The sequence below is a fragment of the Protopterus annectens genome, chromosome 15.part0 (genome assembly GCF_019279795.1).
Source record: "Protopterus annectens isolate FY-2018-M chromosome 15.part0, PAN1.0, whole genome shotgun sequence".
Taxonomy (NCBI): Eukaryota; Metazoa; Chordata; order Ceratodontiformes; family Protopteridae; genus Protopterus; species Protopterus annectens.
The window spans coordinates 648,551,622-648,579,175 of record NC_056749.1 but is presented as its reverse complement, the minus strand read 5'-3'; the positions used below and the strand labels follow the sequence as shown (position 1 = coordinate 648,579,175).

The 27,554-nt window shown below is 37.7% G+C and overlaps 1 protein-coding gene across 1 annotated transcript in view; it reads right to left on the bottom strand.

Annotated features, from left to right (window-relative positions):
* Window positions 1-27,554, bottom strand: part of DOCK11 (dedicator of cytokinesis 11) — a 1,858,863-nt gene that overhangs the window by 1,018,715 nt on the left and 812,594 nt on the right. Inside the window, exons 29-30 of the mRNA XM_044057487.1 lie at window positions 25,932-26,015; window positions 25,691-25,802 (exon numbers count right to left, since the gene is read on the bottom strand). Of these exons, the coding sequence (XP_043913422.1) occupies window positions 25,691-25,802; window positions 25,932-26,015 (196 nt within the window). The remainder of the gene's footprint in view (window positions 1-25,690; window positions 25,803-25,931; window positions 26,016-27,554) is intronic.

Genomic DNA, 27,554 nt, shown 5'->3' with positions numbered 1-27,554 from the left:
GTACTGAATACCATTTCCCTAACAGTTTCACTAAATAAGACACACAAACACACACTTCACACCCATATATTCCCTTGCCTGCCCCTTACTCTAACTCTAATCCACAAACACAGTCACATGTGCATACGTGCATACATATGCAGAGACATATACTGTACTCCAATCACAAAACTTTCATTACAAGTGAACGTTTTATCATTAGTATCCAGTTCCACTTGCCTTACACCTGAGATTTGACACTTTTTACTATTGTTGATTTTGACAATCCAAACATTCAGCCACTTCTGACACTGAAAAATTTATCAAGAATGGGTATGTTCCACGAAATTAACTCTACCCATATAGATATATGGGGGCAGACAGAAATTCATACATAAACACACACACATTTTATATATATGTGTGTATATATATATATATATATATATATATATATACATATATATATATACATATATATATATATATATATATATATATATATATATATATATATATATATATATATATATATATATATATATATATATATATATATATATATATATATATATATATATATATATATATATATATATATATATATATATATATATATATATGGATCTACTTTATAAAGTTGAAAAAGTAATTTGATCAACATTCACAACATCAAGACAACAAAGTCAAATATTAACTTTACTAAAACTTCACAACGTCAAACACCAAAGTCGAACATAGAATAGCTAATGCTACATTCTTATTAGCAAATGTTTTGTTACAGTTAAATATTTCATTAAATAGTGCACTGTCACTTTAAGTTGTGCCGTTGTGGTGGCAAAAGTAATATGGCAGACGTAATGTTGGAAGCTGCTGGTTTCAGTGAAGAGTTTAGTTGGAATTTAAGGTTTAAAAGAGGAAAAGAAATAATAATAGGTAACAGGTATGTGTTGGGTTTAGAACGGAGTACTTAAATGTTAAGATGTTCTCGTTGAAGCTACTTACTTAGTACTGTTTGACCCATTGTAGTGTGATCCCGGAGTTAGTATATATAGTTGGGGGGATTTGTAGATGTTTACTTAGGCTAACGACCACAAGGGCCTTTTTAAGCCTAGCTATGTATCCCAAATCTCTGACAAGTTCTAAAACCCTTGATAAGTGTAAGCATGAGCCTGAGAGATGAGCCATTTACAGGTTACCTGTTTGCATAAGAGACACAGACACCAAACCAGGGATGAATTTCCGGTTTCCCATCCAATTGCCCAAGTTGCACTTGAATTGGATTAGGGAGGAACTCTGCTTCACATGGATGGGGAGTCTGTTCCATAGATGGGGTAGTCTCTGAGATATATACCTATCTCTCCAGCAGGACCTATTTATATCACATGTTATGGTTTAAGTCTTTAGAAGGGGTAATTCTCGTACTGTTTGTTTTGTGGATATGCAGGAGGTCCGTCAGAGTGGGGTCTGACAATGCCCTGTATACCAGGCACAGATTTCCCCCCAAAAGCCTGTAGGAGACAGAATACAGGGATAGGGCCTTGAGGCAGTCTGCATAGGACATATTACTTATGCCCTGTATTCTTTTAGTGAGGAAACCTGTGGACGTTTCATTTGTTGGATATGCCTGGTTAGATACATACCAAAGGGGCATTGTACTCAATGATAGATCTGATGAATGCCAAATACAGTGGGACAATGACTTCCTTGGGCTTACATGTCATACCTTTGTTTACAAGCTGCACAACATAGAATGAATTTCTCACCACTGTAGACACGTGATGATCAAAGGCTAGATTACTATCTGTGTGTGTCCCTAAGTCCCTGACTACTGGGTCAGCTCTGAGGGGTGTGTTATCAATATGATAGTTATCAGGGATGGATGACTTCCCAAAGGATACTATTATGCATTTCTTGTCATTTACCTTTAGTCCATTACTCTGACACCAGTTGTTTGTCTGTATCAGCCCCTCCTGGAGAACATTTGTGTAATTGTGAGATTTAATGACGACATCTAATTTGCAATCATCTACACATTTAGTCAGTCAGAGACCAGTGACATTGGCCTTGACTTCTGAGAAGTAAATGCCAAAAAGGAGCAGTCCAAGGACTGATCCCTGAGGGACACCACTTGTGACTGGCCTCATTGTAGAGGTGGACTCCCCAATTCTAACTTCCTTGGTCCTGTCTGTGAGCCAGTTGGCTATCCACTGGGTGATGTACAAGTTTGTACCTAACCTCTTCAGTTTGTCAACTTGGTCAAGGTAGGCAGTGTGAATCATTTTGCCCTCATCCTTTGCTTTGGTGACCTTCTCAAAAGTCCACCAGGTTGAGTAGACATGATCTGCCCTTATTGAAACCAAAGTGGGTTGGGTCCAGTGTCTGGAGGTTTATTATATCTCTATTGATCATCTCCATGATAATTCTTTCCATGGCTTTACATATAAGACTAGTGAGACTTATGGGTCTGTAGTTTCTGGGGTCTGCATATGGCCCACCTTTGTGCAGAGGGATGACTGCTGCCTTTCTCCATTCATGAGGCACAAAGCCTGTCTAGAGGCTACAGTTAAATAGTAATTCCAGGGGCCCTGAAAGGTCATGTTTCATGCTATTTAGAAGCCATTCTGGAATACTATCTGGGCCCACTGATCCACTCTTCTTGGTCTTAGAGAGAGCATTAAGGACATGTTCCCTAGTGATAGTAGGGGGAGTTATATTTGATGATATTTCCTGAGGGAAGGTTGAGGGGAGAGATGAGTAAAGTTGGAGGTGAATTTATCAACCAGGAGGTTTGCTATATCTTCTGGCTCAGTATAGGTGGCTCCATTTGCAAAGAGCTCTACACACAATTGTGTACTGCCTTTGAGGTTGTGGACATAGCTAAATAATGCTTTGTGGTTTTCCTTGGCCTGGGAGGCCAAACTTACCTCAAATTTGACTTTGGCAGACTTTATCTGTCCTCTGCGTTGTTTGTTTAGTTTGATGAGAGTGCTTTTATCCTGCTGGGTGCTGCACTACCTAATTTTTGCCATGATTTTCCTCATCCTGTTATACATCCGATTGATTTTGTGATTCCATCAGGGTGGCTTTTTTTATTTAGTTCTGTACTTCTTCCTGGCGGATACAACTGCCTCTATGCAGCTATTAGCATGCTTGTACAGGGTTTCTGTGAAAGTTCTGCATAGACAGAAGTGTTGTCGGGGTTTATAAGGGTTGAAATGTTGCCAGGTTCTCACTTAATACCAGAAGGTTAGCCTTAAAACAGTTCCTGAATATTCCCGCTTTAGCTGGGGGTCCATGTTTTATTTTTACTTCAAAGTAGACTATTTTGTAGTTGACCTTACCAGGAAAGGCATTACAGTAGGTGGTGTGCAGCACTCCCCTAATATTAGTGAGGACCAGATTCGGTATGGTTACACTCCTGGCTGGTGTACTGATTATCTGGCCCAGGGAGTTTGTGTTGACAAAATCCAGAAATCTCTGTGCATGTACGTTTGATGTTATATAGGATTCCCAGTAAATAGTGGGGTAATTAAAGTCACCCATGAATATGGTATTAGGTTGGATGGTTAGTGTTTCTAATAAGTTTAAATACATGGTATGGGTTTCCTGGGTCATAGAGGGGGACCAATAGCTTGCAAGGAAGTGGTATTGGATTTTACCTATGGTGATTTGAACATGGAGAAGCTCAAGTGCATTGTCCTGTTTGACCATCCTTGAAGTATATTTATTTTTTATGTAAACAGAGACACCTCCACCTTTAGTCTGTGCCTGTGAAGTAACTGGTCTAAATGTGTTGAACTTGTGGAAGGCATTATAACCCTGCACTATTGGCGTGCTGTCTCAGGCTTTAAACCACATCTCAGAGACTGCACAGACATGAGCATTCTCTAGGGTAAAGAAAGTTTCCAGGGAGTGTTTTTTTTTTTTTGTTTAGGCTGTGTTTTACTGTAGGTTTGGGCAAGTGACTAACTTTAATTAGATGTCCATACCTTATTTGTAAAAAAAAAAAATTCACTCATTTTGTAAATAATTGTATGTACAGCAACTTTTTTCCTTTAGTCATAGTATCATGAAATTATCTTTTGTTTTAAAGTTGCTCATTTTGTATATTACAAAAGGTAGGAAAAAAAACATGAATTTCTATAAAATGAATTACTAAAAACTGTCACCTGCAGTAGGACTGGTATGAATGAAAAGCACATACCAACCTCATCTACAGTTCATAAACACACGGATAGAGTGGGCTAAGTTCCTGTACATGTTATAACACCATTGTAAAGCCACAATACTGTGTACATGATGTACACTTGCATATGACCCCTCCCAGTTTAGTCCACGATTCAGAAACAGTACTACAACTCCATAGCAAACAGGGATGGAGTCCTTTCTGTAACTAAGATGACCCAAGTTTAATTAATGGTTTGGATAGCGGAGGAGCCAGGATGAGAAGAACATTTAATGTTTCAACTTGCAGCAAGATGCTCCCTGGTGGAGACCATTGAGCATTCCCTGGTTGTGTAACAGGTTACCATTCATTCAGAAGGGAAAGGGGGACTTGAGTCGGTGCATCATTCTGCATGATGATGAGCCCGACATCACACTTACACTGCATCCCATTTAGGATTTATTGGCCCTTCATCCCTAAACTGCCTGCCCTCAAAACAACATATATGATCATCATACTCTTATCAGGGACAGAGACCATAAACAAATGTGGTCCAACAGGCATTAAATTCAAGCAGTCTACATTTCTGCCTCCCATTAATCCCTCAATATCAACTTTTGAAAAAACAGTACTAAAAGATATTCTTATGAATGCTTCCAATATTTTATAAAGCCACTAAGAAGAACTAAATAACTGAAAACTATAATGCACTCTTTGTATCTCCCCATTAAAAGGAACCAAAAAGATTAACTTTCCCTAAACAGAGGGGAGGGGGTGTTCCTGTTGGAAGACTTACAGCAGAACATCTCTACTTCTCCAGAAAGGGAATGAATTAGTCTATAAGGAAGGATGCCAGTCAGTGGAAGGGGGGCATTGAAGACCAAGAAAAAAAGGAGCAGCACAACTGCATGTAGTACAGACCCACCTAAATAAATAACACCAGATAACATATTGCCTGTTAATGCAAATGTATATTACCTGACCAATATGCTTTCTCTGTCGATGTGTCGCTCAACTTACATACCTGTGAAATATCACTATATGTGCTGAAAATCAAACCGATAAAAGCACTTTTTACTGTATGAAAAGGATCACTGGTTATGGTGGCCCTGTGGTGCACATAAACTCGCTAGCACAACCAACCTTATGTCATCAGTAGTGATGTTGCAATGCTCCACCCATTAAGAACCCATACTGCACATTACAGACACATTCTGATGTCTACTGTACTGGGATTTGAAACCCTAAACCTGCTTATTCTATTTATCTGTTGCTCTGTTTGTCAACCTAGTTAGTGGACTGACCCAAACACCCTTTTCAGGCATGGTCTGGAGCTAAGACACAAATACCATTGCTACATTTATATATTCATTTTGATCAGTACATGAGCAATAAAATAGTCTAAACATGAATATAGTTACAAAGATAAGAACATTTATTTTATAAATGAATGAAAACTGACAGGTCAAGCATTAATACGGCTACAGGGATACAGTTGCATTTATATGCTGTGGCTAAAACATCTCATGAAGCTACATTCATTCCTGACATCAGCATATGCTAAACTCCAGGACTTTGGAGATATTTTTGCAGAATAACTAATCTAGAAGCAAGTCTACCTGGATACGCAAGCTTAAAATGCAATGTGTAGTGATTACTTTCAGCCTGTAATGGAGGACAGAGAATTTAGTACAAGAGATACACGTGACTACAGGAACCTGGGCAGATTTCTGGAGTGACTGTCAGTAGCACTGTCTTGGGTCTAAGCAACTTTTACTAAGCTTAAACAAATGTTTTGTTTGCTTTGCATATTAAAATAACTGGCCCAAAATTTGATGGCACGGTAGTACTAGTAGTAATTCCATTAGAAATGTGTAGTTTAATAGCCCTTTTCCATAAATCAGTGGCAAAATCTTTTGAGGTAGGCATATTCTTCAAAATCTACATAATTTAATTTTGATTGGAGTTTGGTTAACATCTGCTTTAACTCATATACTGAAATATATGGTATTTTCCAGTCCCTCATATATTTGCTTTTTTTTTCAATTGTACTTTTACCACCCTATTTTTATATCAAATGTATGCCTTCTTTACCTCCCTTTTATATTTAGTGAGAGTGTTTTTACAAGAACTATTATTCCTTTCTGATAGAAAATATTTAATTATTTTGTTAAGTGTCTTTTCTTTTTATATCATTTTCAAGGTTATCATTTCACCACAGAGCTATTTTCTACTGCCAATTTTGTTGCAGAAACCTGAGGAATACAATCTGTTATAACTTTAGCTTACCCTTAAACAGACCCCAATAGTACTCAACAGTCTTTTATTACATAGAAGGCTGTGTTTATGCTCTGATTTCCAGAAAAAGACAAATCAGTTAAGCACTACTATAGTGCAGGACCCAGTCTTAACAAATGTTAAGCACCCCTTGCTTAACTTGTTATGGTTGGGTCTTGTGCTAGGGACTCATCTGCCAATACTGATCAGCAAATGACATTTCTTTCTCCCGGCTGTCTGTGCCAGTAGCAGATCCCTGACATTCTCTTACGAATTTAGAAAGTTGATTGAATAACAGGATTTGTGTTTGCCTGTGTTTTCTGAAGGATATGAAGTCTGAAACTCAAATGTGTGTCATTATTTAATGACTTCAGTCCTCAATGATTTGCCTGAAAACAACAAAGTTATAAGGAACAGACCAAACATATGAAGCAATAATCTGGACATTCTGCAAAAATCTGGTGTTGACAGGCATGGAAGGAGATTACAAATGTAAGAAACTGATTTACACTGTAATGCTGACAGCACTCGCTAAAGCCAACAGAACACCTAGTGCTATTTTTCCTGTAAATAGTAGTACTTGGAGCAGACACTACAAAGAATTACGATTAGGTTTCCGATCATAACTCTTAATTATGTGTTCTCGACACAGATGCCAAGATTCACCTCTGAAGTTTCACTCTCAAGGTGAATTTCTTAACATCCATGTCTCAAACACATAATAAGCAGGTTCTGGTCAGCAACCCAGTCATAACCGTCTGTGATATCCATTTCATTCTTCCGGTTCCAGTTCACTAGCTCTGTTTACTTCACTGTAGTATCTTTTGTAGAACTGTCTAATTTGTGCTGTAAATGATGTGATAAAATAATTCATATCATCAACAGACCAAGAAATGACTTTGTGATCAGAATTTCTAACTGGATCACAACATGTTAAGTCAATAAGGTTGGTTTAATTTCTTGGAAGAATACCATCCTTATGTTGCTGTTCCTTGTATTAAGATAAATACGTTGTTTTAAGTTATTAACGAATAAGAGTCCAAGAATTTCATGCGTTTAAAGGACTGAAGGTACCTCAGTTTTCACATGGCATATTAAGGTCTCTTGTAATAGTTTTGAGACCAATAAACAGCACGTTTCAGTTTCTGCATAAATAATGCATTTTTTTTTGAGGGGCATCATACATTTAATATTTTTACTGCAACTATTTCTGAAAGCATTTATTACTAAAACAGGTGAAAGGTTTTGCACAACATATATTGGCATACCATCCAGTAATGACACCGACATGAGCTCCTGTCTCATGAAAAGTAGAAATCAATTCTATCATCTTATTATTTAAGTTTCTTGCATTTGTTAGGACGAAGTTTAATATATCCTTATACATGTTTTTCTTTTCTTTATACTTTCTGATTAGACATACCTCCAAAAACATTTTACAGCTGTAGTTAACTTTTACACTAAAATGATATTCCACAAAAAGCTCAAGTGGGTCTTATCACTTGCAAAAACTGATTTTTTTTGTCAAAAAATGTTACTAAAAAATATATATATATATATGTGTGTGTGTGTGTGTGTGTGTGTGTGTGTGTGTGTGTGTGTGTGTGTGTGTGTATATATATATATATATATATATATATATATATATATACATATACACTTTTTTTTTGTATATGCCCTATCATCCCTGTGCATGGCCATATGCATCTTGGAGAAGCTTGTAGAGGGCTCTCAGTGTATAGTCCATGCCTTTGTGTGTTACATACCCCAGTCTAGCCCCCAGTGATTCTACCATGGAACAAAAAGCCTTAAGTACCCTCCTGTCTTGTCAGAGCACTATACATAGTGATCACCTTTGTTTTTGGACCGACATTTAATTTAGGTGCTGGAAACATGTCAGTGATAACGACACTAACTTTTTTTCATGACAGATAGAAATAATCTCTTCTATGTCCAGAGCTATGGCCTTCATGTTCTTATACTTCACATCATTTCCTGTTATTACAACAGTCTCACTGTACCTTAAATTATTTTGACCTACTAACTTCTAAATGCCTTTCTGTGGAAGGTTGGGCACTGGGCTGGCAACTCAACACTGTAAAAATTCCACTGCCAATTATTTGCAGACTGTTGTTCTGCTGTGGGGACCCCAATGGGAAAAGCTGGAAAGAGAAGATGAATGTCACACAACCTACAACTTCATAGACAGGAAGCATGGACTAATCCTGTGTTAATTCTGGGAATGATGCTCTTAATCCATTTCAAAAGAGAATCTCCTAAAATCAATACTTTCCTCTTGATATCTGTCTTACCCCTTTGCATGTACTAGCAGCATGCCCAGGGCATCATTTAAGGTTATTTAATCTCCTCGTCTGTTAATGTGGTTACTTAATCACCTTAAAATAGCAGTCAATAGCATTGCCTACCTTGTCTCAATCCTTATAAACAGGCCAGTGAAGGAATCCCACGTTCCCTCTCTCTGGAAAAAGGCACATATTATCCCTCTGCACAAAGGAGGAAACTCAACAGACAATTACTGACTTTAGACCTACAGCAATTTACCCCCCCCCCCCCGAATGCTCAAATATTCAAAATCTTGCTACACTATTTCCTGCAGGAAGAACTTGTATCCACCTCACAAGATGGTTTCCATCATTCCCATTATGCTAACACTGCACTTCTAACCTATATGCATGCTGTCGATAAAGTTATTGATAATGGCAAACTTGTCCCCTCTTTATTTCTAGATTTGTCTAAAGCCTTTGACAAAGTTGGTTCAAGCAAACTTCTACTTTGAATGTCCTCATTAGGTCCCACTCTCAGCCCACAATTATATGGCTCAAAGCTACCTATCCAATGGGTATCAGTCAGTAAAATGGTATTCTACCCTCTCTCCATGCCTCCCAGTCACCACTGGTCTACCACGAGGCTCTGTCCTTGGTCTCCTCCTCTAATGTTCTCATCAATGCCCAAGCCACATAACAGACCTCCCTAATACAGTACACAGGTGACACCATACTCATTTGCACATTTGCCAATGGGGCACACCTCCAAAAATTACTAGGGAAGCTACAACAGCAACTGAAACAAGGCTTTGTAACCCACAACTCATGATGCTCAACCCTAAAAAAGTACTACTTTTTTCCCCAACTCCCTCTCCCATGAAAAAACAAAATTCAAAATCCTCTCTCCTGATAATACAAACATTGAAGTATTGAAGTCACTTCTCATAACAATTATGTATGGTAGTGGATGATAATCTTAAATTGGACCTGCATATACAAAATTCCATAAGAAAACCCCACAAAAGCTAGGGATGCTTTACAGAGTAAAAACTCTCTCACAAACACAACTAAAGCTACACTTGCCTCTACTTATCTCCTCCCCACAATTCTTTATGGGACTCCCATCCTTACTAACCTTCAGGCATCACAAAAATCAAAACTTGAACAATGCTAGAACAAAGTTCCTAAATTTGCAGCAAATATCCCTTTCAAAACCCACTACTGTTTAGCACTAAAGAGCCGAAATCGGTTAGAATTTCCCCAGCAACTAACATACACACAGCTTCTTACTACCTATAAAATTATCTAGAATCCATCTGCTTGTCCAGTAATAAATAACACTCTATACGTCTATGTTCCTAGTCAGACATTACAATCCAGTGACCAAAACCTCCTGTCTATCCACAAACCTAACAAATCTGCTGGGCATTGTCTGTACTTGTACCATGTTGCAAAGGCCTGGAACTCCTTATCCCTATCCATCAGGTCAATACCCTCCCTCCCATCCATTCTGAAAGACTTCCTAGCCAAAAGATGGCTCTGTCCTTGCTCAACTCCAGGATAAACTAAATGTGAACAAATACTTATTCATGCCTTACATCTTCTTACTCTCCCATCTTCACTCACTTCCTTACTTCAGTCAATTTCTCTTCTCTGGCTTTCTCTCTAAATATACCATAAGACTGCCTTTCTCGCACTGTGTATTGCAATTCCTGTTTGTATTATACTAACTTACCTTTAATTTCTATATAAACAGGCTAAAATTTCTCTAATTATTGAATCATTGTCATATAATTGTACTTATTTTTAAGCAATGTATTCATATTATGGCTAATTTCATATGATTATTTAAACTGTATTTTTGTATTAGTTTTAAAGACTGTAAAATTATTCTTCTTAAGTTGTTTTATAATACTAAAATGGGCTCCTACCCAGTCGGAATTTCCCAGTAATCAAATGTCAATAAACACATTTAAATCATTTATTTCCATACTAGTTTGTTGTTCCATACCTATTTATATTTTCCTTTGGTCTTCTTGCCACTAAGCTAAATTCTTCTTTTGCACTCAGGCAGAGAGAGTCTTTACAGATTTTATCAGTAAGGTAAAAAAAAAACTCATGTTGCAGGAATACTGAGAACATTTTTCAATTAAAACTGAATCATATTTGATAATCTCTAATCTTACAGACCCTACAGAGTTTTAATCAGTGTTCTTTTTGCTAAAATGCTTTACGTTTGCATTAGGATTTCTGGCTTGTGTATCCTGATGTCTAAAACGAACAGATTTTTTTCAATGTCACCAATAAGCTGCAGGTGATTTAGTTATTATCTGTTTTTCTTTTACTTAACAAACTGGACATCTATCTCAAGAATCAGTAGCAAGATAATAACAATCAGAATATGAGTGATGGTGTTTAATTCTTTATGTAAATAACCTTAAATCACATCCAAACATCCCAGGGCATAAGTTAACACAGAACACTATCAGCCGGATGATCTGAACGAGAACAGCTCTCTTGATGAAATTATTGCAGATAACTTTCTGAGACTGGGTTGTTAGTCTTAAAGTGAGATGTGACTATAATAAAACCCAGGTCAGGCTTATGATTAGCGTGGCTTCATGTTCTCTCAACAGTTGACAGCTGTGACCACGCAAAAGCCACTTATAAGCATTCAACTTTATTGCAAGTTTCAGCAGTTAGTTAAACACAAGCTATATGAAGCTGTCAGCTACAGAAAAGCTTGTATTAGAAGTTCTTATTTCAGCACAAAATTTGAAGACCAATAAAGACAATATGATCCAGGAACACAGTTTAATATGCCCACTTGATCAGTAGAAGTCCTGCTGATGTTCATAGGCTCATGGAAATGTACTTGGTATGCATTTCAGAAAACACTGGGAAGCTTAATTAAACCCAAAAATAAACAGATGAGTTAGGCTTCCATATTGAGTAGTGCCATGCATGTTAAGACGCAATTAAACAACAAAAAAAAAAAAAATATATATATATATATATATATATATATATATATATATATATATATATATATATATTTTTTTTTTCTTCATTTGGTTATCACTGTTACAGCATGAAGCAAACAATGACATTTAGACTTAAAAAAACTGGTTCATTTGACTTGCAAATAAAACAATTAGATCATCTTTATTTTGCTGTTTTTGTTAGAATACAATTTGAGCGGGAGGCAAAACCTGACATTTAGCATTAGGTATGTACTGGAACAAACCATTTTTACTCCATTTATACAAGTATAGTGAACTCCACTGATATAGAGGGATAAAGCCCTGAGTATGACCCAGGTGATCAGAGTTCAATTAGTGGTTCGGGTGTTTGCTGGACCTGGCAAGGTAGAAGAGAGGAGTGAACTGGTGGATCCAACTTGCCTTTCCTTGGAGGGATGGATGATTGTGTGTGCAACCAAGTACACTGTCCATGGTAGACCTACTGGTGTACACTAGGGTTACACTGAGGTGCTGTCTGTAAAGAAAAAAGGCTTTGGGTATGTCACACACAAAGGGATGAACTATACACTGAGAGACCACAAGTTTCTCTCAGATACATAGGGCCCTGCACAGGGATGATAGGACATACAATACCTACTCCCTACCACATGGATGGAAGGTTCTGGTCCTAGCCCACCTAGCGTTCAACCTGGAGAATGTCTGAATGGTCTCCATGGAGTTCATTGTGGGAAATGAAAGGGATCATTAGAAGAGATGGGGAGAAATGAGGTAGATGGTCAAGTGGAGTGACTGGGCCATAAAAAGATTGGTATCCAATGCATACCATTCTGTTTTATTACAGAAAAAAGTCATCTTGAAGAGTATTATGGCCCAAATGCTGTCCCTGTTTCACTGACTTGTTATATCTTCTGGAATAGCAACTTTACCATGGAGTAAGACAGACCCCCCCCCCTTACGATACAAGCCAATGGCAAATATCTAGAGAAGGCCATGTACTGTTAATGCAAGTTTCTTGCTAAGTTGCCAAAGACAGCCTTTATACATGCTCTGCACCACTGCCTGATCTTCTTTAACAATGAGCTTTGCAATCCAAGAGGTATGTAGCTGATTTCTGAGATCAAAATGCAAAATGGCAGCTGTCATGCATGTAATGAAACCATGACAAACAAATGCAGCAAAGAGAAGAAAGCTTCATATTGTACACTAACCAATGACTGCTTCTAAAGAACAATGAAGTATGTGATTACAGCCTACAAAACTCCTTGGCTAAAAATATACTGCCATAGCAACTTCCTGTTATACTGGTGAATATTTTTGAAGGTTTCTTTCCTTGTTACTGTGAGGAAACAAACAAATATCAGTGAGAGCACCTTTTCAGGTATGACTAAGAGCTCAAACCATTTCATCCAAAATAATGTCAAATAGATTCATGTAATGACAGGACACAAAGACCCATATCAGCCTGCAAAACCTGTTTTATTCAAATGTCAGCTTAATGAAACAAATGATTTTTTCCCCAAGGCTTTCAAAAAATGCAACTTTTCTTGCTGAAGAAACCCATCCCTCTGCATGCTTAGACTTATTAAAATCAAATCTAAGGCCCCTGCAGCTACAGCAAGAGCAATGTGTTCCAAGGTCAGCAGCAAAAGCTGAGGAATGTCGATTTTTGATCAAGTTTGCACTATCTCATCTATCCATTATAAGATTTCTGGTAAAATAACAGTGTCAGAACCTTAACCTGAAGACCTTGACTCTTAGATATACCAATGTTATAAGCCATATATAACCATTTAGTCCTTACTAGTACCCTCACATAGACCATGACCCCTTTCTCCAAGAGGGCCATACCAGTCAACCCCAGAGTAAACATGTAGATACCCATCCAGTCATTTTGGTTATATTTAAAAGAACATAGTGAGCGACACTGTTTAACATGCAGGATAAATTTATTCTGGAGGTTTGGGAGGTACTGGGCTATAAAGCTGTCCCGCCACCATGTTTTACTTTACTGATGGTGAAGACTTATGTCTCTAGTTTTAGTGCTGGTGGAGCCAATGGAAGTGCTGAGATACAAGAATTCTAGGACACCTGGGTCAATAATGACACAATAATCAACACAGAGATCTCTCAACAAAAGTCTATAAGACACTGAATTAAGCAATAGAGCTTCCAAACTCTCTTGATAGCTCAGGGACTTTAGACATGTAATCTTTCTGGTTATGAAAATGTGGGGTCTCTGTAACTGTTTGATGTACTTAATAAAATAAATCCTGAAGGAGGCACTGTACTTGATAACAGGGTCTGCTCAATGCTGAGTGTAAGTGAGTGATTACCTCTTTGACAATTATCTGTGCTAAATATAAGGATTTCCTGACAACCATCATTACAGAATGGTCAAAAGAAAGGGAATTATTAACTCAAGTATTTAGGCATCCAACTACGTTTTCTTTTTGTAGTTGTGTGTTGTCTATACAGTATGATGAGAGAAGGAGCTGTCTACCAAAAGTAATTCTACTACAGACCCTTTTTACTACTATAGCCCCTTTTTACTACTACAGTCCCTTTTTATTACTACTGCCCCTTTTTTACTACTACAGCTCCTTTTTACTACTATAGCCCCTTTTTATTACTACAGCCCCTTTTTACTACTACAGCCCCTTTTTACTACTATAACCCCTTTTTACTAATACTGCCCCTTTTTACTACACCAAGAATTTACTAAGGAGAGGGCATTCTGGAGCTTTGGGTGTCAGTGAGTGATGTCACAATAACCCCCAGTTTGTTAGATAGAAGTCTTGGTTCTCTGCTTGGAGATTTGAGAAATAAATGCAGAAAAGTAGCATCCCAGCACTGAACCCTAAGGGGCAGTTGCTTGCCAGTTTCATGCTTTCTGATGAGGCACTTGCAATTCACACAGTGTGGGCTCTGTCTTTCAGCAAGTTTGCTATCCACTGTAGCACATACTGGGTGATCTTTAAAGCATTTAGCTTCTGTTGGATACCAGTATGGGGAATGGTGCCATACTTCTCAACCTCTTAGAGCAAGAAATGTGGACAAAGCCATAAATAATGGGGGGAGGGGGGACAAAGGCCCCAAAATAGGGACACTTTTTAAATATTGCTCCTACAAACTTAGTTGATAGAATAACAGTTGTTGCTGTAGCATATTTATGAAGGGTATGAAGTCTGAAACTCAAATGTCTGCCATTATTTGTTGCCTTCAGTCTTTAATTACTTGCCAATAATTTGCCAGAAAACCACAATTGTATGAAAAATGGATCAAAAATATGAGGCAAAACTCTGGACATTCTGCAAAAATCTGTACAATTGAGAAGTATGTGCCAAACACCATAGCAAAGTCAAAATAGGGTACTGCATGACAATTTTTTACAGTTTCAGTAACCCTTTTCGAGAAGTTTTCTGGATTCAGTAGACAGGATCTACTCTTCTGAAAGCCCAGTTGCTAGGGTCAGATTTAATAATATTCTAGATATTGTAGTTCATGAGGTCAGTTATAAAACATTTCATGGCTTTGCAGATGAAGCTTGTAAGGCTGAAAGATCTGTAATGACCTGGATCAGTTAGCCGTAAAGCCACACTTATGGAGGGGCATTACCACTGCAGTGCACCATATGTAAGGGGCAAAATCAGCAGTTAAACTTAAGATTAAAGATTTTCAGGAGTAGGTTTGTAAGGCTATGTTTAACACTATTAATTAAACAAACTTATATTAGGGCGGCCACGGTGGTGCAGTGGTTAGCATTGCCGCCTCACAGCAAGAGGTTCTCCGGTTCGATCCTCGGCTGGGGTGCCTTCTGTGCGGAGTCTGCATGTCCTCCCTGTGGTCGCGTGGGTTTCCTCCGGGTACTCCGGTTTCCTCCCACATCCCAAAGACATGCTGCAGGTGGATTGGAAACTCTAAATTGGCCCTAGGTGTGCGTGTGAGTGTGCCTTCTGTGGAAGGTTGGGCGCCGGGCTGGCAACTCGACACCGTAAAACTCCACTGCCATTCAATGTGCGGACAAGGTGATCCGCTGTGGTGACCCCTAACCGGGAAAAGCCAGAAGAAGAATTAAGCAAACTTATATTGTCAGGTCCCAAGGAGAAAGTATTTTAAGTATTGGTTAGCACTTTTAGTAAATGATTTTTAGAGATAATTGGGGGACTCAGGGATTTAGGATTTATAATTATATTTGACGTGACAGGCTAGCCAAAGTTCATGGGCTCCTTTAGTGGATCAAAAAGTATTTTTCAGTCTTTTTGCAAAGCTTTTGCTATTTCCTTGAGTGCAGGAGTTGTAAATCTGCTATTCAGTTTAAGGAGTTTCTTTCTTTTGATTTTAAAAGTTTATTTTAGGATTTCCTATGATGGCTGTTTCTAGTGGGGACTACTGGCTCTATACCTTTTTATCAATGGAGGTAGAACTCCTTAGAGAAGCTTGCAGCTGTATCTAGATTAAGGTGGTTCAATCATAAATAGATTACGATATTTCATCAAACAGTTGATATAAGTTGGCACGTTTGTAGTCCTTACGTTTAGTGGCGTTTACTATAGGAACTTTTGGGAGTTTAAAGGCAAATATCACAAGTTTGTTGTCAGTCCTCCCGTAAAAGAAAATACCAGTGCAGCAGCACAAGAGGTGAACACCCTAGTAAGAATCTGGCTGAAAATGCTGTGTTCTCTAACAGGTTTGTTTAACAACTGCTCAGGGGAGTTTTTCTTATAAAGTCTAGGAAATTTTGGACATGTCCTACATTAAAGGTAGAGGTGTCCCAGTATATTAAAAATAGTTAAATTTACCTAAAATAGTGTTTTTTTTTTGCTAATATGGAGATAACTTAGAACACTAAGGAGTCTTAAGTGATCATCAGGGAACAAAACAGGTATGTGACAAAGATATTAGTTGATAATCAATCCTGTCCAGAAAGATCTGAAATTTAAAGAGCCCAGTTTGTGGGTCTCTAGGGTCCTGACTGGAGGTAATATGTTCAATGGCAAATACAGACTCCACTGCAGTTGTCATTAGGTCTGATAGCATGAAAATAGCAAAACCTTGGTAAAGAAGGAGCAGTCTCCTTACATTTAAACCAAGTCTCAGTAACTAGCTGGACGCAGGTTCATAGGTAAGCACTAGGCTAGTTACCCTTGATGGCCATTTTAAGCCTAGCTAACTTCCCTTTTGTGCTCGAAATAACCTATCCCATTTGGTTAAAGATTGGCCTTACCCATCCCATGGTTGATAATTATATACTATCCCTAATAAAAATAACTGGGGTCATGCCATAAATAATTTGAGGGAATCCATGTATGGGATAAAGGATTTAGGACCTGCATCTGTCCATTGGTAGTACAGGGGACAGTCCTGAGGTAAATTCTATGTTTCCCATCCATAGATCTAAGTTGCACTTGAACATAGACAGGAATGAACGTTGTTTTATGCAGATGGAAAGTCAGTTCCATAGAAGTTGTATCCTCTGCAAAATATACCTGTCCCTCCAAACTGTTCTGTTGATGTTGCAGAAGAGGTTTAGGTGCCTAAACTGAGTATTTCTGATGCCATATGACTTGCTGATGTGCAGCAAATCCATCAGTCATGGTTTGGAAGATGCCTTGCATGATAGACATAGGTCACCTCTTAGCAGTCTGCAGGATACCAAGTATAGTGATAGGGCTTTGAGTGTTTTCAAAATGTAGAAAGTGTCAAGCTTAGGCAATTCTTTGTTTATAATTCTGATAGCTAGGAGTGCCAACTTAATGGAATCCAATTTTGGGAGTGATATGTTTAAGCAATAACCCACGGCTGGTGTGGGTAATGCTAGATTTACCCATGGTTGGTGTGGTTTGGTCATGAGGGTGAAAAGCTAACCTTGGTTTAATCCAACATTATCCATACCCAGCCGTGAGTTATTGCTATTATACAATGACATTTAAGAAAAAAAATACTTACTTTTCTTAAATTATGTCATTGTATAATGCCTCCATACTGCCCTTCCATGCTTTTCTGTATCCTGGGGCTTTTTTGGATGTACTGTGCATGTACGCATTACATCTGTGCTGTGCAAAGGCAGCAATGGAGAAAGGAAGATCTCCGTTGCTTATTTATTTTTTTTAATTGGGAAGAAAAGAAAGAAACCGGGAGACTTTTTTATGTTCGGGAGAGCCGGGACAGATAAAATAAAAGGGTAATTAGGTAAGTTTCTTTAGTTTTGGAGAACATACCTGATTATACTTTGATATTTGTCTGCACCATCTCCCTCGTTCATTTCAGGTGTTCTGTTTTCTTGTTTTGTTTGTTCCTATACTCTACCTCCCCTACATCTCCTACTAGCCATTCTTACTTTCCTTTCTTGTTTTCTAACTCCTATACAACTAGATCCTACCCACTTTAAATAAGCATCTGCCTAACTGTTAACTCATTTTGCTCTAAGCGGCTTAAATAATATTGTAACTAGTCACATTTTCTTATGCTAATTGTTTAAACCTTGTTTGTAACAACTCACATACTTGTCTGCCAATTGTTAATACTCTGTATAATTGAATTGCCTGAGGAGCTTTTTTTCTCTCCAGGTCTCTGCTTGTAAGATCCTATAGCTGATTGTTACTACTATGTTACTAAAATTTAATAAATTGGTTTCTAGTCCTGAGGAGCTTTTCTCCCCGCATCTCTGCTGAAAATGAGCCAAAAGCTCAGCCAGACTAACCCGGTTAACAAATGTAAAAATAAATAAATAAAAAAAGAAAAGTAAAAAAAAATTATGAGATATACTAATGGGAAAAAGTCCGGGCGACTGGACCTTTTCCCGTTGGTATATTCCTGGATTTACAACGGGCACACTGGTTGGGCTGGCCAATCAGCAAGCTCATTTTTGAATATTAATAGCCAGTCACTGTATAATAGTTATGTTGGAATGTCCATCAACTGAACTTTGCATAAAAAGACATTGGGGGCTACAAGGACTTTATCAAATATACAAAAGCCTTGGAATGAGAGGTTCAGGTCATCTTTACTGAAGTAACCTGCCTTGTCAAGTATCTCATGCCTTGCTGACACATACTGGATCACCCTAGAATGATGCTATTTAAACAATTATTGATGCTAGTTATCTTTTCTTTGCATCTACTTATCATTCAAGGTAGTTAAATGATTCTAGTCAATACCAGTGTCATTTCAAGAACATTTTGGGAGTGATTACTTTTAATAATCTCAGTATAAGACATTCTGATGTGATAATGAAGGGCTGTGGTGGAGGTACAGTGGATATAAAAAGTTTACACACCCCTGTTAAAATGCCAGGTTTTGTGATACAAATAAATGGGACCACAATAAATCATTTCAACACTTTTCCCACCTTTAATGTGACTTATAACCTCTACAATTCAATTGAAAAACAAACAAATCTGTTAGGGGGAAAATTATAAAAAAATAAATGTACAATAAGTTGGTTGCATAAGTGTGCGCACCCTTAAACTAATACTTTGTTGTGGTAAGTGCATAATATTCCTAAGTGACAGTAATGTTCCATTTTCTAATACCACTAGGACATAGTTCCCAAGCATAACTGGTTGGGTGGATTGTTGTAAGATTTCCTTTAATGAAGTACATCCCAGATGGACAATAACTGAAGCTATAGATATATTTTACATTGGAAATGGGAGACTAACATTCAGAAAGTAACAGGAAATGAGAGGCCAAGATGGATGCCTAATCTGCAAGATCCAAACCACCAGAGAGGGATTAATGAGACTGGCAGAGGGGAAAACTATATCCCAGAAAGTAAAGTGAGAATTATAAAATAGCCTCAGGTCAAGGTATTCACATGACAATGAAAAACAATCAAATGCTATGCTAATGAGTTCAGGAAGTATGTGGCTACAGTAATTTATGGTACAAGGACAGCAAAAGAAGAATCCACTAACAAAGTCGAGTCAGGTAAGTTAACAGACAAGCGACTCAAAGGCATAGAGCATATGCTATCCAACACCCCAACAGATGCAGAGACAGACTGGGGATCAAAAACCACAACTGAAAATGGCCTCATTTCAAAGAAAAAGGGAGGCGGTATAGCTTGACCTGAAAAATCTTCCAGTAAAGTCCCTTACTATCTTGAACCTAGAGACAGAAAGGACAATGCTACAAACTAAAGGAAATGTGATAAATGCACAAAACATAGTTACAAGGGTTAATTCACTGAAGTTTAAAAGTTAGCAAGGAAAATACTTCCTGTCCTATAAAACCAGCATCAAAAAGTTGCAATGCCATATAACCTCAAACTAGAAGCAAAGGAGTACATTAACTAGAAAAAGAAAGTGTACAAGGATGGCTCTATCTACAAGGAAAATGAAACAGACGTGCAGAAATGGAACCCTGTATGGAAAGCCATCAGATGGCAGCAGACAGCTAATCAATCTATAAGCCTCTGAATGTCTTAAAGCAGACAGATCTTTAAAAAATAACAATTAGCATTAGTACGGAAAAGAATCATATGGCAGCAGACAGCTAATCAATTAAAATCTTCTGAATCCCTTAAAGCAGACAGATCTTTAAAATTAGTAATTAGCAGTAGTACAGGAGTTATGCAATACAAAGTGAAGAGGATGTCAGTTCAAAAATGAGGAACAGCCATAAAAACCCTTAAGGCAATAAAAAATTAAATAATTTATGTCCTGTGAGCGTAAGTGAAAACAACCACTGTCAAATAATAATAAAGCATTTCCCAGACTGAAAGCTAAAATATCTGTTACTAGAGATCATCCCCAAAAGCAGCAAGTGAAAAGAAATTCCGAGGAAAGAGATCTTAAGGAAGAGCCGTGATCTTCTAGTCCTTAAGCTCTATGGAAGAGCCTCTCTCATTTCAAGAATGCAGAGGGGGGAAGGAAGTAGCCTGCCAAAGCACATAAAATACACAATCAAGGATCTAGGTTATATATAAACTTAACCAGGGTGTTTCTGCATTGGACAGAAGTAAGCTGAAAGAGCCAAAAGAAATGCAAACTAAATGAACATGTTTGAGACATGGTCCCAGAAGAGATCCAGATGAGTTAAATAGCAAGAGAACTGAAGCAAAAACAACAGAAGAAAAATCTCTAGTATATATTTCCAACAAAGATACTGAAAGGAAGGACTTATTTCTCAAACATGAATTGATGTACTAGAGAAACAGAAAGCCAGTCTGGTAATTCAGCTCTGAGGAGAGAAAACACAGATGGCATGAAGCCTTAAGTTTATAGAAATATAGCAGAAAATGAACACTAGACATAGGGTCTGTGATAAAGAAAACATAAGTACAGGCCTCCAAAGAAAGGAGTTAAGTCCAGTGTTATAAAGGTATGTACCAACTACTGATAGGGACAATATTCCTTAAAAACTAAGAGGAATAGGGCTACACAGACAGCAACAACTGATACAGGCACTTTACTTGATGTGGAAGTCAAGCCAAGAGTAAATGTATTTTACAGCAGACCAGGTAGCAGGTCTTGTAAAATATACCAAGAAACAGCAGGAGGATTCATAGTAATCAAGTGGAATATGGATACAAAGGCAGCAGCAATAAATTCAGGCATCAGTCTTGATTTCGGGGTTTACATCGTAATGATGTTCCGCCCTGGCTCAGGGATAGGGGGTTCCTGAAAACACAGAATATCCCTGAAAAGGTCAGAAGCAATAACAGGATGGAGGAACAGGTGAGCAGCCAACTGTAATGAGATAAAAATGGGGGTCTGACTAACATGGGTAGACAAATTGTTGTGCCCATGACTATGTCAGGCATGTAACAGGAACACGTAAAACAAAACATCAATAACTACAAACACAGACAAGATAGCACAACAGTGTGACCAAGACTGGTGTAGCCAAATAGACTGATGAAGCATAAAACACAAGCCAGAAACACAAAAGGTGGACACAAACATCTCCCCCACTGAAATGGAGTAGCCATACAAGTGAGGGTCACCTTGACAAACTCCAAAAAAAAAAAAAAAACACTCCTAGGTCTCAGAGAAGAAATATCAAAGTATGGCATAAGCAGAAACCTAAATGTGTAAATGCATACCATATGTGATATTCAACAATCTTAAAAAATATGATCCCAAGGGAAATTCTAACAACAGACCCCAACCTCTAGTGTGGACAAGGAGGCTATACAGGAGTACATTGTAACGTTAAGAGAAAGTCCAGACACAGACAAAAAGGTCAGAAATGTGGAAAAGTGCCTACAAAATAGATTCTACATCTGTTCACAACAGGAAGAAGGATTTGGATACACAAGGAACATGCTAGGATATAGAAAACAGTAGATCCTCATTTAAAGTCACCTGACTGTACAGAAATAAGAAAGATGTAAAGTAGTACCTGCACAAGCTTATGAATGCAATAATCATTTTTCTAATGCAGAAAGTACACTCAATCCTGTCTGCCAGCATGGGGGTGGGGGGAGACAGAGGGGGTCAAGCACAGGAAAGTCTAATGTAAGGCTTGAATAAGTCCCATCTCTAGCTGGAATAAGAATGGATAGTGGTAAAATAGCATAAAATATACACTGTTCCCTTAGATAAAAAGTGACAGAATAAAATAATAAAATATAACAAATATAAGTCTGCTGAAAAATTACAACAAATACCTCAGACCACATCTAGATGTAGTATTCACTAGAAAGGGATTCCAGGTACAGCACCTGGTTGAGGAAAGGTACAAAAAAGTGCAGAAAACTGACACCAAAGGAACTGAATATATGATCCAGGGCATCTGCAAAGTAAAGTAATAGAAGAGTCAAGAACAAAAGATTTATTGGTCTTTTAAGGGGGGCATAAGAGATGGGTCTCTAGCCATAGTTGTCAAGATGCAGAAAGACTAGCTCATTCCCAATTTCAGTCTCCAGCAAAATAAAGATTCCATAGGGAACAGCTAGATACAGTGTGCACTCATCACTTGCAAAGCAAAGTCTAGAAAGGGACCTCATCATTGATCTGGAGAAAAAAAGCATCCTTTCCAGGTTTGGTTAATGGAGAAAAGATATTGACAAAAACATTAGGTGCTGATGTGCCTGCCTCTGATACCTTGGTACCGAAGAGCCCAACCCCTGAAAATGCCTTGGTCGCAATCAGGTTGACTCTAAATGGCACTGTGCTGACAAAGCTGGACTCTGAAAGGTGATCTTCACACAGAAGTGTTACTACCAAACTGCTGATGCTGAAGCAACCCTTTGAATGAGAAAGTGTATTAAGGTTGACAGTTTAAACCCTGAAGCTGGAACCAATGAGACCTCCAACTTTGAAGCCAAGGTTAAAGTCAAAAGGAGGTGGCTGGTAACTAGGGACTCAATACTGATTACAATGTGGAAAGGATCATGTATCTCAGGCTATAGCCAAGGTAAGCACATAGTAGGAGGTGTGTACTGATCCCAACAAACAAACTGCCAAAATTGACAGAGAAGCCAGAACAGGGCTTATGAAAAGGCCCATTAAGAAAAATTGTCACATTCCACTCAGAACAAGAATAAAAGGTTTCCAGTAGCAGTTATAATTACAAAACATGCATAGCCATGAGAACTGCACACAACCTTTAACTGAGATAAAAATACTGAAAAATTCAAGTAATGTACTACAGGCAAACCAATCTGAGATCACCACTAACATCAAAGCCAGAACCAGGCTGGTGAGAAGGGACCATTCAACTCTAAAAGGTACATGAGCTGCTAATATCAACATTTACACATTTATCAAGTCTAAAAAAAATTTCATAAAAAAGAAAACCTGCAAGGAAACTTCCATTTACTGAGAAGAATGCTTGTACAGTCCAACAGGCAGATTAAGGTATGGTCACAACTGAGTACAAAACCAGAAATGGGTTGGGGAGTGACAAACGGATATCACAACTGACACCAAAGATGGCAGGAGGTTCCATTGAGAAACTATGTTGCATTAGTTCAGAACAACAGTAAAAGGTATCATGTAACAGGTCAACTTAATCAAGGGAGCACACAGTCATAGAAACAGCTACACTGTTTCTGAGACTAAGTCAAGCAGAGATGAAAAATTCCAAGTAATACACAAAAGGCAAAATTAACAAGACCATCATTAATACCAAAGCCAGGCTGCTGAGGCAGTCCATTACATTCAATTCAGAAAGGTGCACAAACATTTATTATCAAGTCTGAAAAGTCATTTCTTAAAAAAGGAAATTTGCCAGGAGGAAACTTCCATTAACTGATAAACATTCCAGCAATGACTAACAAGCAGAATCTGGAGTGCCTTCTGTGTGGAGTCTACATGTCCTCTCCACGGTAGAGTGGCGTTCAAAAGACATGCATAAATGGGCATGCCTTCGTTGAAGGTTGGGCATCGGGCTGGCAACTCGGCACCGTAAAAATCTGCTGCCAATCATTAGTGGACCGGAGTTCCGCTGTGGTGACCCCTAACCAGGAAAAGCCAAAAGAAGAAGAATGACTAACAGGCAGATCAAGATATAACGACAGCAGACCCAAAAGCCCGAACCAGCTTCGGGAGATAGTCCATGCAGAAATAAGTCTGGTTAACTTGGGCAGTTAAAAATATGGAGCTCATGACTAAGTCAGGCAAGTAATAGGAACATGTAATACAAACATCTACAACCATGGTCAAATTAGTGATATCTAAAAAGAAGACTAGAAGATGAGAATTAGAGAAACGGTACCCTAAGGAGAGGAGGACTAAGGTATACATCAATTCAAATTATCATCAGAGCTAAGGAATAAAAAAAACTGAAAAGACAGCCATTCAGAAGATATAGTATGCCTTTTTTAAATTCTGAAATGCCCTATGACAAGTAAAAAGATCTAAAGAACATGTTTAGACATCATAGATTATTGAACTACGCAAAATAAAACTCAAGATTACAGCATAAATTTAGGACTAACATAGCACTGCCTATTGAAAACACTCAAAATTAGTACATTAATGGGCATTTAACAAAGGCTGCATAGAAAAGGCCCAGAGAGGAAATAGCAGTAGTAGTATAGAAACAATACATAGAAAAAGTAAATTTTAAGTCAAGGGTTAAGAAACCAGAATCGACTGGGAGTGGAGACGTGAAGAATTATATGACTTTGGTAAATGCACTCAAAATAGCAAAAATACACCTCCAGAAATAAACGGGAGCTTGGGAGTGATGGTAAATATAACTGCATTGTGGGAGCCTGGGAGTGATGGTAAATACAACTGCATTGTGGGAGCCTGGGAGTGATGGTAAATACAACTGCATTGACACACAGTAAAGAAGATTTGGAGATAGATCTTTTGGAGCACAGAATTATGGTTGAAGGGAAGGAGGCTGATAAAGGTTTATCTGCTGAGTTGTGTCAGGCCTGTCAACACTGAGTACTACAAGCAGAGGAAGATGTACCAGTCCCATGAGATTTACTAATATTCAACAATTGGTTTTATTATGGCACCCAGCAAATTATGAGTAGTGCATATGAAAATAAGCTGACAAAGATGTGAAGTCTGAATACAGAAAGGGGGGGGGCACACTTGTCAATGTGCTGGAAGGAAAGTCAAAGTATTAGACCATCACATTTTAGCAGAAATGAGACAGTAACAATGCCAAACAGTTTTAACTTGAGCTGCCCATTAATATAATCATTACCTAATTTTGTTTTGTCAGAAATAGAGGAAATTCACCAAAAAATGTGAGACTTGTGTTTTGCATCTGATCAGTGACACTTAGGGTGAATTCAACTACCAAAAACAAACTAACACAATGCTTATTCAAAGGAAAATACTAACAAGTCAGAATGCATCAGAATATTGGACAAACTAAAATGAGTAACAGAAGACCTGGAATGGAAACTGTTATTTGTTTCAAAACTCAAAAAAGAAAAAAAAAATATCTAAACATTTCAGATTTACTACTGAGGAAATGCTTTACACACAGCTATTTTATATGAAATAATAGACTAATGAAATAGCAAATATTTACACAAAGTTCTATAAAAAGGCCTACTTATCTAAGTAATATCAAAATACCTTGCACTCTGTATGATTTTATCTTTCCAAACGTCAGTGGTAAGTTTAAAGGTATGTAGTGCTCATGGTTGCAAATAGTTTGTAAAAATTCAAATTTGTATTCGATAAGAACCTGTACATAAAAGTAAAACATATCATTACATTTTTCTGATATTTAGGATTATACACTGTAAATGTTAATATGCATTAACATGCAAAATAAGAACTATTTATTAAGTCATTTTAATGCCTCAGGACTTACTTTTGGGTCTCGCAGACCAAAACCACAGATGTAATCATTTACAAGCTGAAAGGTGAAACCTCTGTCCATCAGGGTTAAAGAACGCTGCAAAGAAATATTGAAATTTAAGTGCAAATCCTAATGAAATTATTAGCTTTTTCTCTACTAAAATATGTCAAAAAATGATATTATACTACCTATGCAAAAAAAAAAATTAACATGCCTCACTTTTAGTGTTTTAATCATGAAGTAACAGTTTCATTCACATAAGGTCTGTTAACCATAATTTAGGCCTTGAAGTAACACATAATGATGAAATTGTATCAGTACTAGTAAACAATATCCACATTTAAACTGTACATATTCCTAAACTTCATAACTAAACTACAACTCAAAGAACAATATGCAAAACAATAGTACTGTAGGCTTTTTCAGGAAGGAATTGCTGTAAAACTTTTCTACACCAGGTGGCAGCATTACATTTTGAATAATTAACTGCTGAATGTGAGTTGTCTGAGATGCCATGGTTTAAATCTCTTCCATCTCAGGAACCTTTTTTTTTTTTCATTACTTCAGCTGGTTCTCCCCTACTATGGTAGCAATATGCTATTTCTTAATAAGTGATTTTTTTTTATTCTGACAATGCAAGAAGAAAGGAAATAAAATGTAAGAAAACTGCAAATGAGCACACCACTACACCTTAATGTATATAAGGTATATGCGCTGTTGGACCAAAAAAGTAAAAATGAGGGTAAAACACAAAAACGCTGACAGGAAATAAGTTGTAGCTTATCTGGTTAACACCAGACTGGATGATCTGGAGGATAGTACAAACAGGAATGCACTACTTGGGTAAGTTTAGTTGGTGGCTGGTAAGTGGGCAAAGAATCTTTTCTCGTATATGGCCTGAGTAGAATTTTACACCGTCTGAAACCTGCTGATTTCTTGGCTGGATAACTTTAATTTGTGCTAAATTCCTAAGAATGCAGTTTTGCAGCTTAATTGTAAACAAATTAGTATACATCTTGAAAACCATAAAAGTTTCATAAAAGGTTACACTACAAATGTTCTTCAGCATTCTTCTGTTCATAATGGTGACATTAATGTCAGCCAGACATAATGGTGTTTTTTGTATTGAAAAAGTAATTAGATAATACATGTCTTACTATCATAATTATACAAAGTACAGTTGTGTAAGTTGCCTTTACCCCTACTGCTGTAGCAGACTATAGCTTGCATCATGCCAAGGAAACAGCAACCTTCCAGCTTCCAAAAGCTTTTATCCACTGTCACACTGGCTGTCTGCGTATATATTAAGCCCTTTTTAGAGGGAGCTATACAAGTAGTCAGCGTGACTTCAAATCATCAGGACATTCTTGTGCAATACTAAAAATTGCAACCTTAGATTTTGTTCTTCATATCTTGTTTAATTTCAGGCTAACTTTATATCCCACTACAACTATATATACAACAAAGGGAAATGGCAAATGCAGCTACTGCAGCAGTAAAGAATTTGAACAACTGTTATGGGTAAGTGTAAATTACACAACTCTACTATTTTCATCACTTGATCACTGCTGCAGTAGCCTTAGTTACATGGGTAGAATACTTCAGCTTCTGAGGCTTGGGAGGAGGAAGGATGGG